At 37.5% G+C, this 16,967-nt stretch overlaps 1 protein-coding gene across 5 annotated transcripts in view; it reads left to right on the top strand.

The window, feature by feature from the left end:
• FGD4 (FYVE, RhoGEF and PH domain containing 4) overlaps positions 1 to 16,967 on the top strand; it is a 243,680-nt gene that overhangs the window by 62,870 nt on the left and 163,843 nt on the right. For 2 of the 5 annotated variants that reach the window (XM_024992560.2, XM_059887006.1), the window contains exon 1: positions 1 to 16,967. This exon is cut by the window's left edge and continues 12,292 nt beyond it. The exons of 2 other annotated variants lie outside the window; for them this stretch is intronic. In XM_024992560.2, coding sequence (XP_024848328.1) covers positions 16,958 to 16,967 — 10 coding nt within the window. In that variant the 5' untranslated portion in view covers positions 1 to 16,957. One more of the 5 variants, XM_059887007.1, reaches the window with a different exon arrangement.

Here is a 16,967-nt window from a genome sequence, read left to right as displayed (position 1 = left end):
GCATGCGAGGTGGGGGGGATGTCCAGACTAGGCAGCCTCTGGAGGATGGGGAGTTTAGGATGAAGCATAACCACAAGGTGGTGCATTTGTCTAGTTAAGCAGATGACCCACGCTAAATGTTGATGAAGATTTTAAAAGAACTGGGTAGAGAATTTCCGTAACTAGAGAAGTATTTGAGATATTATGAGGCAGACATGAATAATTCAGTTATCTATAATAGAGAATAATGTGTGTGATGCCCTGAGTCAAAGGTCATTGTGCTTCCGATACTGTCACCTTTACTTTTTCTCTTTTACTCTCCTTTCCACAGTCACCTCAGCAGGCATTGCTGAGACTTACCTAGCTAATTTTGTGATTTTTATATTATATTTGTGATTTTAAACTTTGAGCAGAGTGTGAACCATTTTCGGGACTCATTTCTCTTCCTAGGTATCTAAAAAGTAAGAAATAATAAGGTGTGTATCTATTCCAGGCGTATTCATGCATCCTCAAACAGTACTGTTTGCTGGAGAGCACCATGGGAGGGAGAAAGGTCAGGCATCCCCTAGTTAGGAGAAGCCACTTGTCCCTCACTGAGTGATTCTTCCAGTGTAGTTATTAAACTGTGGGACCTCCTGTATTAGTTAGGCATCTCCAGAGAAACAGAACCAATAGATTGCATGTGTACACATATATGTTATAAGGAATTGGCTCACGTATTTATGGAAGCTGGCAAGTCCAAGTCCACAGTATGGGTTGGCAGACTTGAGACCCAGAAGAGCTGGTGGTGCAGCTCCAGTCCAAAGGCCAGCAGGCAGAGACCCAGGCAAGCCAGTGGTTCAGGTGAAATCTAGACAGGCTGCTGAAGAATTCTTTTTTGCTCAGGGAGGCCAGTCTTTTCACTCTATGCAGTCTGTCAACTGATTGGATGAGGCCCACCCACATTACGGAAGGCAGTCTGCTTACATGGAGTTCACTGATTAAAATGTTTATCTTTTCCCAAACACCCTCCATGTTGATGCATATAATTAACTCCCTCACCCCTGCCATGGGATGTGCTAAAAGCAAGGCCTCCTTAGAGGATATTGGGAGCCCTGTTCCATCCTTAGAACTCCTTTCAAATTCAGTTGTAACTAAACACATTGGGTAGATATCTTATAACCTGTTTGAATCAAATTAATGGATAAGAGAGCACTTAAAAATTGTGAAGCAGTTTACAAATGTAAGGAATCTAGGGAAGTGGTGAGTGAAGAGTGTGTGGGTAGAGTTTAGCATAATTGGGTGGATTGCCACCTGTTGTGAGGGTTATAGGTTGGCAAGAGAACAGTAAACCTTTGTTTTTGTGATTGGACTGCGCATAATCATCCCCAGTGCAGTGAGGCCTTCTTAGAACCTTCTCTTAGGTCTACAGGAAAATCCCATCTTCATTCTGTGGGAAAGTGTCTTGGGTGGGACCTGGGAATTCTGGCTCTGTTAACTAGCCATTGCATTCCAACCTACTCTCAACTGCTACTGACCCTCCAGAGGACTCCTTGTGATGCTGTTCGAGTATGGGATTGGATAGATTAAAAATATAATTTCTTTACATAGCAGCTATCTTTTGAGCCATTTTATCTCATAAACCTTGGAAGAAAATAAAAACCTTGCATTCCAAGGGACTCTCAAGAGTCTTCTCCAATACCACGGTTCCGAAGCATCAGTTCTTCGGCGCTTAGCTCTCTTTATGGTCCAACTCTCACATCTGTACATGACTACTGGAAAAACCATAGCTTTGACTAGATGGACCTTTGTTGGCAAAGTAATGTTTCTGCTTTTTAATATGCTGTCTACTCCTTCAGGAATTTTTAAATGATCCAATTTATCTCAATATCACAGTGGAAATAAAGTGCTTAACATTAAATGCTATGTACCTTAATACTTTTTAACATGGAGTACTTTTTTATGACTTAAATATTTCATTTTAGTTTGCAGAATAAGCTTTTCTTTAGTTTCACTTGCAGCAATGATAGTGTTTTTATCTTCCCATGAACTTTTACAACAAAATATTCATTAATTAAAAATAGCTGCCCGATACAGGAAACAGCTCATATAGCAAGCAGCTCCTGACACTGTTCTAAAAACAGATCTGAGCTGCTTGTGTGCAAAGAAAAATAAGCACTGAAAACTCGTGAACTAATTCAGGTAAAAACATGCTTTGTTTTAAGAAGAATCTGTGTGTCTTTATTTTAATGTTTTTCTGATTGTAAGAGTCATTTGTGCTTGCTGTTAAAATAAATTTAAAATACCCCAGATGTTATAGCAGTGTGTTAAGTAGAAAGTGAAATCCCTACCCAGATTGTGCTGTTTAGTCTGGTGGCTCTAAGAAATTCTTTTCTATGCATATATAATAACAATATATACTTATTTTTAAATGGAATTATATGTGTTTTTCAATTTGGTTTTTCACTTATATTAGAAATTTTCCACATCAAATCTTTTAAAATCCTCTTCATTTTTTATCATCTCATTTAAGGCAGCATAGTATTTATAGCTTTATAGCTGTACTAGTTTGTTTAAACCAGTTCCCTATTAATAGGCTTCTGAGTTGATATTTAAAAAAATTTTTTTTCCTTGAAAGTTATTGTTTTTAGGGCAGATGCACTTGTAATTGAACAAATTTACCAAATGTAATTTGTTGACAGTGTTGGATGTTGAGAGTTTACTATGTGATTAGAACTCTTCTAAGCCCTGTTCTATGAAATTTAAAATAATACTACTACCATCTTTTGAAGAATTTACCTTTATTGTTTCTATTCTCAAGATGCAGAAAGTCTCCAGCCTCCCTGTATGCCATGATAGTCATCCACAGGATGGACTGAAATCAGGGTGATGGCTCAGATGTTTGAGGGCCCTTTAAATCCAAAATAGCTAAGCAGAGGGCAGCAGTGGCATCAGCACAGGAGAAGGCAGAGCTTATAGTTTCTCTTTGGAGATACTGATGGTAAAAATCTTGCTGTTTGCTATTACAATAGGCTTTGGAAGACCTGCCATCTTCACTCTTGCGACTGTGCCTTGAGAATTCCTTGGCTATTAGCACAGATTGGTGTCTGTGTATTTTCCTCTGCTGATTTCTGAATTCCTATTGGAATTTACCTGATAAGCAGGGCCTTTCCTCAGTTCTGTCTGTACCCCTGGTATGCCTTGCTAAGATCTCCTTCCCTGTCTAGTCCTCCCTAATGTATAGGTGCTTACTGTTTTCTACTGAAAATGGAAACTCTAAGGTTTTTGTCCTTATTAGCGACAGACTCTAAGATCTGTCTGTAAGATAGACTCTCAAAAAAAAATATTCCATAGACTTAGAAGGTATGTTTTATTTGTTTAAATAACTGTTAAATTGATCCTAGGTATAATATATACATTTTTTTTATTGAATTATAGTTTATTTAAAATGTTGTGTTACACATTATATGTATATTGGGTTGGCCAGAAGTTCTTTGAGGGTTTTTGTAACATCTTATTGGAAAAACCCAAATGAACTTTTTGGCCAACACAATAATATTCTTTTTCAGATTTGTTTCCCTCATAGGTTATTGCAAAATATTGAGTATAGTTTCCTGTGCTATATGGTAGGTCCTTGTTGGTTATCTATTTTATATATAGTAGTGGTATATGTTAATCCCAAGTTCCTAATTTATCCTCCCCATCTTTCCCCTTTGGTAACCATAAGTTTGTTTTCCATGTCTGTGCGTCTGTTTCTGTTTTGTATATAAGTTCATTTGTATCTTTTTGTTGTTGTTTTTGTTAGATTCTACATATGAGATATCATATGATATTTGTCTTTGTCTGTCTGGCTCGTTTCACTTAGTATGATGACCTCTATGTCTGTCCATGTTGCACATTAAATTTTTAGAACAAAAAGTTTTCATTGCATTTCTTCATAATTATCTAGCCTTTTATGATTAGAGAGAAGTGACATTTAATATACCACTGAAAGGCATCCGTGTTTTGGTTATTATTGAAGTGTAATAAACCACTCCAAAACTCAGTAGCTTAAAGCCGCAGTTTGTTACCTTGTGATTCAGTGGGTTGACCAGGCAATTTTGTTTTCATGTCCTGTCAGCTGGATGCTGGAATGGCTAAGGTCCTCTGAGGTTTGGGTAGGCGCTCAGCTGGGACCCATGGCTGCTTAGGTCACCCGTGGTGTCTGGGTTCCAAAATGGAAGAAGTAGATGTTGCCCAACCAAATAAGATCTGGGCCTACAGTTGGCACTGAATGATTTCTGCCCTATTCTAGTGGTCTAAAGCAGTAATAAGCTCAGTCCAGAGTCAATGTGGGGAGAGTCTCTACAAGGACATGAGTACCTAGAAGTGTGTACATGGAATATTAGAATCACTGGTTTAAAGGAAAAAGTCTATGAGGAAACGAAAATCTTTTTGAGGGGTCAACAAAGATCATACAGCCACATCCTCAAGGCCACATTGTACTGGCAGTGCAGGATTTGATCTTTGCCCTGAACCATTTCTTACTTTGAGCTTACTTTTTGCTAAGATGCTGAAATGAGCAATGGTTTTGTTTTTGAACCCGCCAAATGTGACACCTTTACATTTCCTCTAAATTCTGTTTGAAAAGGAACCAGTCAGTTCCTTTTTTTAGTTCTTCTCACTACAGAAGCAGTTAAAATGAGCCAGTTGATACTTTCAGCATTCTTCCTTGAATTTTACTTAGTCAGATCATGAGCTCCTTAGGTACCATTTCCACCTTCCACATCACTGCTTGCATTGATTTGCTGATTGTCTTCACAGTACATAACTTGGGTCCCTTTTCTTTAGGTACCGGTAACATTTCTTCACTTTCTCAAATCTTTATTAGCAGTCTCCTCAAAACTCTTCCAGCTTCTGCCCATCACCTGGATCCAAAGCTGGTACACATTTTAGGTTTTTGTTGCAGTATAACCCCACTTCTGGTACCAAATTTTCTTTCAGTTATCTATCTATTGTTATGTAACAGATCAACCTCCAAATTTAGTGGCTTAAGACAATAATGGAGAAGGCAATGGCACCCCACTCCGGTACTCTTGCCTGGAAAATCCCATGGACAGAGGAGCCTGGAAGGCTGCAATCCATGGGGTCACTGAGGGTCAGACATGACTGAGCTTTCACTTTTCACTTTCATGCATTGGAGAAGGAAATGGCAACCCACTCCAGTGTTCTTGCCTAGAGAGTCCCAGGTACGGGGGAGCCTGGTGGGCTGCCATCTATGGGGTCACACAGAGTCGGACACGACTGAAGTGACTTAGCAATAGCAATAGCAAAGACAATAATGGCTTTTCTACGCACATGTTTGGGATTTGGCAGGGTTTTATAAGGACAGCTTACCTTATCTCAAGGTCGTATGCTGTCAGCGGAGGCAGCTTGATTAGAGCTTTTAGGAGTTACTTTCAGGATAGCTCACTTTCATGAGTGGCAAGTAGGTCCTGTTATCTGGGCCTGTCTTCTTCTCTGTGTGGGCCTTTCTCATTCCTGTTGCTGTTTGGACCTGCTTATAGCATGGCAGCTGGACTCTAAAAGTAAGGGAGGAGAAGTTTCCAGGCCTCTCAAAGATTTAGCCCAGAATTACTACAATGTCATTTCTGCCTTTTTCCTTTGGACAGTCATAGGCTCAACCCAGAAGCAAGGAGGTGGCAAAATAGACCCCACCTATTGGTGGGGTGTTGGTGGCAGTAGTGACAGAATTTTGGCTATCATGACTCTACTGTTAGGGTTTTTTTTGTTTTGTTTTGTTTTGATAGTAATGAAAAGGTACTCTTAGCTCAGGTTATGAGATGGTAAAAAGTAATTGTTTATTGTTTGAAGTAAGATTGTAAGCTCTGGAAGAAGGTTAAAAGAAAACTTGTATATATAAAAAGCATTTCAATATCTGTCAATTTTAAATGTTACAATTTGGTGGACAGAAGTCATCTTGGGGGTAAAATTAATTTTTAAATTTCTCATCAACAGAATAATATTCTCAAGCACTTCTGGTATGCAGATTTGTATGTGACAAGGATGTCTGAATGCACTTATGTATCTTATTTGGTTTTAACACTGATCTGTTTATTTTTAGTAAAAGTTGCCCTGTATGTTACCAGATGGAGAGAAATAGTCTCATTCTAAAGATTCCTCTTCTTAAAATAGGGAGTAGGTGCTGTTTAAGATTGTGTACAATGAAAGGTGGGCTCTGGATGCTTTGTTAGATTGTGGTAAAGTAGAGGGTAAATCATGGAATGAAAGGATCCCAAGGTTCTTTGGTTTGGAACTTTTGTGTGCAGCTCTTTCCATATTGGCGAGAGAAGACAAAACAGATGATGGTAGCAGAAGCTGCCTTAGCTTTTGTTTATTCACCCAAATCATCCTTTAGGTTAGCTTATACAGACTAGTAAAATCACTTACTGAATTTGTTAAAGACTTACATTAGTAAATTTTCCCGTAGGTGGCACAGTGGTAAAGAATCTGCTTGCCAATACAGGAGATGCAAGAGATGCAGGTTCACTCCTTAGGTCAGAAAGAGTAGGAAATGGCAACCCTGGAATAGGAAATGGCAACCCACTCCAGTATTCTTGCCTGGAAAATTCCATGGACAGAGGAGCCTGGCAGGGTACAGTACATGGGGTCACAAAGAGTCAGACATAACTGAGTGACTGAGCACATGCATACAATCCAATTTTGGGCTCTAAAAAAATTTTAAATTAATGTTCTATTATAATAGTGATTTAAAAAAATTTGATTATATCTTATAGCTTTAAAATTCATACACTCTCGTTGTTGTTCAGTTGCTCAGTTGTTTTCGACCTTTGTAGCCCCGTGGACTGAAGCATGCCAGGCTTCCCTGTCCTTCATTATCTCCTGGAGTTTGCTCAAATACATGTCGATAATACCATCCAACCATCTCATACTCTGTTGCCCCCTTCTCCTGCCCTCAATCTTTCCCCTCATCAGGGTCTTTTCCAGTGAGTCAGTTCTTCACATCAGGTGACTGAAGTATTGGAGCTTCAGCTTCAGCATCAGTCCTTCCAATGAATATTCAGACTGATTTCCTTTAGTATTAACTGGTTTGATCTCCTTGCAGTCCAAAGGACTCTCAAGAGTCTTCTCCAACACCACAGTTCAAAAGCATCAATTCTTCGGCGCTCAGCCTTCTTTATGGTCCATCTCTCACATGCATACATGACTAGTGGATATGTATAGCTTTGACTAGATGGATCTTGGTAGGCAAAGTAATGTTTCTCTTTTTTAATATGCTATCTAGGTTGGTCATACCTTTTCTTCCAAGGAGCAAGTGTCTTTTAATTTCATGGCTGCAGTCACCATCTGCAGTGATTTTGGAGCCCAAGAAAATAAAGTCTGTCACTGTCTTCATTGTTTCCTCATCTATTTGCCATGAAATGATGGGACTGGATGCAATGATCTTAGTTTTCTGAATGTTGAGTTTTAAGCCAGCTTTTTCCCTCACAGACTCCAACTGGTAAATTAAATCTTTGAGCTTTAATTCCTATTCTTAGCTTTGATTTCATACTTTTGAGTTTGGTTATATGTTATCTTAATAACACTGAGAAGTTTTTAAATATTGAAATCATTTGAGCATGTTTTCTTTAATTGTACATAAAAATGTTTGAGGCAGCACTGGTTTCCCTAACTTGCTTTTAGTTTTACTCTTCCCCAGTAGTTATCAAGTGTGACTAGCAATTTGCTTCCTTTTTTTCTCTCTCTCCTTGGTTCATCTATTGATATTTTTCTTCTTTAGTCTCCTCATACCCTACAAAGTCTGGTAGAATGACATATTCAGGAGTGAATGTGTATTGTGGATGAGATGATTATTATACATGTATTTATGATGCTTTATAAAGAATCCTTCTAGCTTCTTCTTGATACTCTTCATGCAGTGTCAAACTTCTTTGGGATGATATCATTACCAACAGTTCAAAAAACGACGCCTACGCTCTTCGATTTTAGGAAGTATATCATCTTCTGTTTCTCTACAAATTAACTTTACATTTGTTTTGTGGTATCCTAGGTACTTATCAATCCACCAAGCAGTTAGTGTGTGTGTGAACCAATAAAACATTCTAGGGGACATATAGGTGAATAGGAAGTGCTCATGGTCATTTGCTCCTTAGTTTCAAGTCTTCAAATTCTTCCTTCTCAGTCAGCTTTGAAAGCTGGATATGGATTTCCGAAGGCTTGGATTAGACACTTGAAGAATGTTGATGGGAGGTAGGTCGGGAGGTCGCTGTATTATTCTGGTACTCTTCCACCTTCACAACTACACTTTATTCATCATTAAATAAGACCTTATTTATTTCAGGGTTTATACACCTATGGTTCAGTTCACTTCAGTTCAGTTCAGTCGCTCAGTCGTGTCCGACTCTTTGCGACCCCATGAATTGCACCTATGGTAGTCACTATTTTTTAACTCATTTGTTAAGAATGTATTTTTGTATGTATTTAAAAATTGTTCTTTATTTCCTTTGGATAGGTACATAAGTTCCTGATTACCTTCCAGGTATTTTCACAGAATACTCATTTCTGGGCTAGATAATTTTAATAGCCTTCAGATTTCTTGTATCTCTTTCCCCCATAGCTTTAGTAAATTTTCCAAATGGTTACATATAGTTATATTCAATAGAATTATTTTTTCCACTTGACCTGCCCACCAAAGATACCTATGTAGCAAAATTCATAAAGCCTTTTCAACCACGGACTCTTCAAAAAATAAAATAATTTAATGTAGGACTTGGAAGAGACTTTTGGAATTATATAATTTAGAGCCTTGATTTTATACAGTTGTTGCATACATAATACACACGTATGATGATTCATAGAATAAATATAATAATCCAAAAAAGGGAATACAGTGCTACATGTAATTGGAGGATATTTTATATCTGTTTTATACCTCCAGTCTACCCTGTTTATTGTTTTAATTGCAAAATACCATGTTGTGCCCTTTCATTTCTTTGTAAATTATATAAAGCCAGTCTTTCAGCCAAATATACTTATTCCCCAGTGGATATATTTGTTGTGTTTGTGATATTGGTTTTTAACTCTGTTAGCCAAGATTGTTTTGACTCCTAAAACTATTTGGACTACCACTTTTTATTTTGGTAGCATTTACAAGCTGTTTCTAGTTCATCATTTGACTTGCTTTTAAAAGATATACCCAGGAAATCTATAAATTGCTGATGATGAAATCAAAGGTCTATATAAATGGAGAGACATATACTATGTTCATGGTCTGAAAGACTCTCAGTATCATAAAGATGATGATCTCCCAAATTAATATACAGGTTTAACAATTCTTCCCAAGATTCTCCGAAAATTTGTGTAGGTATGAATAAGGTTATTCTGAAATTTATATGGGAAGACAAAGTGACTAGAATACCCAAAACAATTTAGATAAAGAAGAGTAAAGTTGAGAAAATTACTTGATCTAGTTTTAAAACATTATGTGGCTATAGTAATCAACTCTGTGGTTGCCAGAGGGACAAATAGATTAATGCAACAGAATAGAGAACTTAGAAATAGCCCCATACAGGTACAGCCAGCTGATTTTTGACAAAGGTTCAAAAGTAATACAGTTTGTCTTTTCAGCAAATGATGCTTGAGCAGTTGGATAGGTATAGACAAAAACAAACAAAAAAAACTAAACCTTACAATATGACTATAAATTAATTCAAAATAGATTATCAATTTCAATGTAAAACATAAAAAACTGTAAACATTTAAAAAGATAACATAGAAGGAAATCTTCAGGATCTGGGGTTGGTAAAAAGTTATTAGCAATATATACCCAGAGAAAACCGTAATTCAAAAAGATAAATGCACCCCAATGTTTATTGCAGCACTGTTTACAATAGCCCGGACATGGACACAGCCTAAATGTTCATCAACAAAGAAATGTATAAAGAAGATTTGGTACATATATGCAATGGAATGTTACACAGCCATAACAAAACAAGATAATGCCATTTGCAGCAACGTGAATGGTACTAGAGATTGTCATACTGAGTGAAGTAAGACACAGAAAGACAAATATATATGATCTTGCTTATATGTGGAATCTTAAAAAAGGTATAAATGAGCTTATTTACAAAACAGAATTAGAGTCCCAGATGTAGAAAACAAGCTTACAGTTATCAAAGGATGGGCGGGGAGGGATAAATTGGGAGATTGGTATTGACATATATACACTACTGTGTATAAGATTGATAATTTGTAAGAACCTATTGTATAGCACAGGGAACTCTACTCAATACTCTGTAATGCCCTGTATGGGAAAACAGTCTAGAAAAGGGTGGAGACATAATATATATATATCTGATTACTTTGCTGTACACCTGAAACTAACACATTATAAATCAACTGTACGTCAATAAATAATTTTATAAAAGTTATTAGTCATGTGACCAGAAGCATGAATAGTAAAAGATTGATAAAATTTCATCAAAATTTAAAATTTTGTCTGTTAAAAGGGTGATAAGAGAAGCTATAGACTGGAAAAATATTTTGAAGCTCTATATTTGACAAAGGATCCTCTCTAAAATATGTAAAGAACTCTCAAAACTTAACAGTAAAACAACCCAAACAATCTAATTAGCAAATGGGGAAACAACATGAAAAAAAATCCACAGATGACAAGTGAAAATAAGCACATGTGGACACTCATCATATAATCTAGCATCTGCACTTTGGAACATTTGTTGCAGAGAAATGAGAACTTAGATCTACACTAAAACCTGTGCAAAATGTTCATAGTTTTATTTGTTGTAATAGTCCAGACTGTGAACATCCTCATGTTCATTAACATGAATGGCTAAGTTAACTATGGAATATCCACAGTATGGAATTCAACAAAGAAGTAAAAAAGAACACTCTCTTGATGCATACAAGAAGTTGAATGGAGCTCAAGGGTATTATGCTAAGTGAAAAAACGGCAGTCTCAAAAAGTCACATACTGTGTGATTCCACTTAACAGTGCATTCTGTAAATGACAGCATGTTATATAGAATAGATTAGTGGCTACCAGGGGTTAGAGAAGGTGGGGAGAAGGGTGTTCTCCTTATGTTCACCCTATAAAGGGGTGGCATGAGGGAGCTCTTCATGATGATGGAAATTGTTCAGTATCTTCATTGTGGTAAGAGGTTACACAAGTCTATGCAAGTGATAAAATGGCATAGAACTAAACAAACACATTGTACAAATGTCAGTTTCCTGGTTTTGATATTGTACTATAGTTAAATAATATGACATAATGATTAGGGGAAACTGGGGCTTCCCGCATAGCTCAGTTGGTAAAGAATCTGCCTGCAGTGTGGGAGACCTGGGTTCAATTTCTGGGTCAGGAAGTTGCCCTGGAGAAGAAAATGGCAACCCACTCCAGTATTCTTGCCTGGAGAATCCTATGGACAGAGGAGCCTGGCAGGCTACAGTTCATGGGATCGCAAGAGTCGGACACGACTTAGTGCTATCTTTCTTTCTTAAGGGAAATTAGGCCTCTCTGTACTATTTTTGTAACTTCCTGTGAGTCAATAATTACTTCAAAATAAAAGTTATTAACTTTATATATTTTATTAAAAAAAATACACACACATACACCTAGGCTTTAGAGCTGTGTCCACTAGCCACAGGTTGCTCTTACAACTAAAATTAACTAAAATAAGATTTTAGTTCCTTGATCACACATTGCTTGATCATACAAGTCATGTTTCAAATGCTCATATAGCTACTTTATACTATAGCACAAATATAGAACATTTCCATCAATAACAGAAAGTTCAGTTGGTACCACTGCTTTAGACAAAACATTGATGCCTGTTGCCATACATGTGAACATTTACACATTTCTTAGTGAACTATCTTAAGTTTATAAGTCAAAAGATAATACTATGTACCAGTAAAATTTAAATAGAAAAAAGTAGATTTAATATGACACTTCTAAAAGCTATCATAATTTTTGAGGTTATATCCTGTATTTTAATAAGAAAAGGAAATGAAACATTTGCTTCATGTTTGAAATAGGAATAGATTTTTTTTCTTTATCTGCCGAGGCAATTGTGGTTTCTTTTCATACTACAATGTAGAATATATTGGCAATGGCCAAAATAGAAGGAGTGGACAGGTAGGGGAAATAAGTATCAACAGAAAAAGTATTTTAAGTATCCCGTAGTTTTTCTTATTTTCTGTCACTTGGTGACAAGTTTACCAATAGTGGCTCACTGTTGCAGAGGAAGCATGATTTAGTGACCAGACCTTAAACCAAAATTCTATTTCTGGCTCAGAGTGACCTTGAGGAAGTGACTCTTCTCTTTCTCATAACTAATGAGTAAAATTAAAACTGACTGTTGCTCTAGTGGACTATAGAATAAGTTATTCTAAATGATTCTAATGTTTTAGGCTAGGTATAAAATGGTTCACTTTATAAGTAGATTAGATAACAAAGTTTTGAGGAGTTTAGTAATGGGAAGAGTTACATGAAGTAAAAGGAGGAAATTTGCTTTACCAGACATGAACATTTTTAAGCTTTGAATTTGAGGGTTAAAACTAAGAAAACTCAGACATAGAGGTAAAAGTTTTTCTTATTCTTTCTGAAGTTAGAAATTCGGGGAAAACTTTGGGAGAATAGCAGGAAGTGTGCATTTTAGAGATCACTTTTGTTTTTTTTTCAACTTTTTATTTTGTATTCAGTTCAGTTCAGTCGCTCAGTCGTGTCTGACTCTTTGCGACCCCATGAATCGCAGCACACCAGGCCTCCCTGTCCATCACCAACTCTCAGAGTTCACTCAAACTCATGTCCATCGAGTCGGTGATGCCATCTAGCCATCTCATCCTCTGTCGTCCCCTTCTCCTCCTGCCCCCAATCCCTCCCAGCATCAGGGTTTTTTCCAATGAGTCAACTCTTCACATGAGGTGGCCAAAGTATTAGAGTTTCAGCTTCAGCATCAGTCCTTCCAATGAACACCCAGGACTCATCTCCTTTAGGATGGACTGGTTGGATCTCCTTGCAGTCCAAGGGACTCTCAAGAGTCTTCTCCAACACCACAGTTCAAAAGCATCAATTCTTCTGTGCTCAGCTTTCTTCACAGTCCAATTCTCACATCCATACGTGACCATAGCCTTGACTAGATGGACCTTTGTTGGCAAAGTACTATCTCTCCTTTTTAACATACTATCTAGGTTGGTCATAACTTGCCTTCCAAGGAGTAAGTGTCTTTTAATTTCATGGCTGCAATTACCATCTGCAGTGATTTTGGAGCCGCCAAAAATAAAGTCTGACACTGTTTCCACTGTTTCCCCATCTATTTGCCATGAAGTGATGGGACCAGATGCCATGATCTTAGTTTTCTGAATGTTGAGCTTGCTGCTGCTGCTGCTGCTGCTAAGTCGCTTCACTCGTGTCCAACTCTGTGCGACCCCTATAGACGGCAGCCCACCAGGCTCTGCCGTCCCTGGGATTCTCCAGGCAAGAACACTGGAGTGGGTTGCCATTTCCTTCTCCAATGCATGAAAGTGAAAGAAAGTGAAGTCGCTCAGTTGTGTCCAACTCTTAGCAACCCCATGGACTGCGGCCCACCAGGCTCCTGCATCCATGGGATTTTCCAGGCAAGAGTACTGGAGTGGGGTGCCATTGCCTTCTCCGAATGTTGAGCTTAGAGTATAGCTAATTAACAATGTCGTGATAGTTTCAGGTGGACAGCAAAGGGACATAGCCTTACATATACATGTGCCATTCTCCCCTAAATTTCCCTCCCATCTGGGCTGCCACATAACATTAAGCAGGGTTCCCTACACTATACAGAAAGTCCTTGTTGGTTATTTATTTAAAATATAGCATATTTATTAAAATATATGCTATACAGATGATCCTTATTGGTTATTTGTTTAAAATACAGCATCGTTTCATGCTGATCCAAAACTCTAGTAACCCTTCTTCCCATCCTTCTCCGTAGGAACCACAAGTTCATTCTCTAAGTTTGTGAGTCTGTTTCTGTTTTGTAGATAAGTTCATTTGTATCATTTCTTTTTAGATTGCACATATAAGGGATATCATATGATATTTTTGCTTCTCTGTCAGTTTATTTCACTCATGACAGTCTCTAGATCCACCAATGTTGCTGTAAGTGATATTATTTCATTCTTTTAGATGGATGTGTAATATTCCATTGTATATGTGTGCCACATCTTCGTTATCCATTCCTCTATTGATGGACATTTATGTTGCTTCCATGTCTTAGCTGTTGCAAAGAGTGCTGCAATGAACATGGGGGTGCATGCCATGCCGGGTGAATCATGAACTGACATCAAGATTACTGCGAGAAATATCAACAACCTCAGATATGCAGATGATACCACTCTAATGGCAGAAAGTGAAGAGGAACTAAAGAGCCTCTTGAATGCTAAGTCGCTTCAGTTGTGTCCAGCTCTGTGTGACCCCATGGACTGTAGCCCGCCAGGCTCCTCTGTCCATGGGATTCTCCAGGCAAGAATAAATAGAGTGGGTTGCCATTCCCTTCTCCAGGGGATCTTTCTGACCCAGGGATCAAGTTCAGGTTTTGAAGTTAAAAAGTCTAAGGTTTGAATTGCAGCTCTGCCGTATGGTTTCATCACCTATACAGTAGGGCTAATTAATGCCTTTTTGTTAGGGTTGTTACGAGAAGGGTGCAAAATAACACACAGGTGTAATTACTAATATAACATTAATTTTATCAAGACATGGAATGGAATGATTGTGCTGTTGCTGCTGCAGCTAAGTCACTTCAGTTGTGTCTGACTCTGTGCGACCCCATAGACGGCAGCCCACCAGGCTCCCCCGTCCCTGGGATTCTCCAGGCAAGGACACTGGAGTGGGTTGCCATTTCCTTCTCCAATGATTGTGGTGTTAAGAGCAGATAAATAGCTTTGCCCTTTTTTTTTTAATGAACATTTATTTTTAGCCACATAATAATGTTTTTTTCTTTTTTGAGAGGATTACTAATTTTAGCTTTATAATAGATTGGTTGATACTATGATTCTTAAAGCTGTTCTCAATTTATTGTATGAATGAATTAATTTAAATTACTTGATTTAAAGTCAAGAGGTATAAATCTGTTTTTATAAAAACTAGCAGACCAAAGTGTAAACAGAAAACTAAGGGGAAAGAAAGCACATATGTATGAAATTTTATTTCAGTGCAATCCCTGAAACAGATTTCTAGAGCTATATTCATATAATATCTGAATAAACAGTGAGAAAGTTTAGCTAATTATAAAGATATTAAAAATCTACAATGTACAATGTCAAATAATCAGAAAATATTCCATATGAATTTTCTTTTTCTTTGCCTGCCAAACTGCTAAAACATTGAAAAAGAAGATGTCCAGAACCAGAGCCAACATGCATATTTGGGTACTTCCAGCCCTGGTACACTGTAGCAGGGCAGAACAGGTCCAGTTTCAGCCAGTGGTTCACTGGCATGTGGTCAGTGTGAAGTTTCCTGCTGTACTCTTCTGAGCTAGAGAGAAGGAACCAAAAATGCTGACATCCTCATTTGGCTTCATCAGTTATGCCCGAGCACATAGAGCAACACTTCCTGTGCAAAACCTACGCTGACTCTGCAGAGGACACTCTCAGCCTTCAGCTGATCTGGGCGGGGATGCTGGCATAGGTTGGTGAAATTTGGAAAGTGTTAGCCATTGGATACTTCTTCACATCACATGAACGTGGCATGTCTCATTATTATACCTTTCATTTCATAGAAATAAGCTTTCAAAGCTTGCAATGAAAGCTTGCAATAACAACATTGATTGACAGGAAGAGCTTGTTGTAGGCCAGTTATTAGCTCTCAAAACTACCACCCCGCGAAAGCATGTTTAAGAAAGACCTAATTTAGAAATAAAATGCCATGGAAATTGAACTGAAGAAAGCCTATGAGAATGTCTGAAATGTATATATCTTGTCTCTTTAATATCAATACGTCTATATCTAGCCTTCCTTAACACTCTTGATCTCAGTTTTCTTATCCATACAAAGGGAGGATTTCTAAATTTCTAAGGGTTTGTAATTTTAGTGTGTGTTTCTCCGAGTAGTTTTCTCCATGTTTTGTTTTATTCTACCTATCAAAATATCCTCAAGTACTTTAAGTTAGTACATGACTTTCAATTCTTTCAGAAACACAATAATTTGAAGAAGTGATGTTATAAAGTTATTCTGAGTCTAGATTATTATAGTTTGATTCTGACTATACCATCTAAACATCACATGAAAGGGAAATTAGTGTCACTACGTAAATGTTAAATCCATGTGATGATAAACCTTAGATGTTTTGACAAGTCTGTGTTATATATCATCTAAAACATTAACCTTGATTAGTAATTTATCTTATAAGCATGACAAGGATGGGAAATTTGCTCATCGGTGCCTCTTCTTTAAAATTCTAATTTTTGTTTACAATGAAGTCATTTGGGATTGCTAGTAACCTTGGAAGAGATAAAAGACTTGTTTTGGGGGAGATGGACATGGTTTTGTTTTTCAGCATTTCTTATGATTTTTTTTTTTCTTATGACCATGAAAAAAATTTGAAATTCTTTAAGACCTAGTTTTCAAGGATAGTTTGTAAATTTAATGACTATAACTACAATTAAATCACATGTAGTTGGCCCCATCCTTCCCATTTTGCCACAGTGCTCTAGAATTCTCTCACTACATTTTGAAATACCTTTGTAGAATTTTGAAATTCATTACTTGCGTAGTTCTTTGAGGCTGCATCAGTGGTGGAAGGAGTTATGAAACGTAGCTCTGCACTTCCCCTTAGTTAGTTCTTTACCCTGTCAAGCAGAAGATGTGTGCGTGACTGGTGTCTAAATGAAGAATACCTATAGATTTTACCCACAAACTGTAGATCCAGATAGTCCCTCCACAAGCAGGAATTAAGAATGATTAATCAGAAGAAAAAAAGGCACTGCTGGATGTTGTTTGAAAGGAATTCTTTATGGGGGGCT

Source organism: Bos taurus, chromosome 5, assembly GCF_002263795.3.
Source record: "Bos taurus isolate L1 Dominette 01449 registration number 42190680 breed Hereford chromosome 5, ARS-UCD2.0, whole genome shotgun sequence".
Taxonomy (NCBI): Eukaryota; Metazoa; Chordata; class Mammalia; order Artiodactyla; family Bovidae; genus Bos; species Bos taurus.
This window is presented reverse-complemented; position numbering and strand designations above follow the sequence as displayed.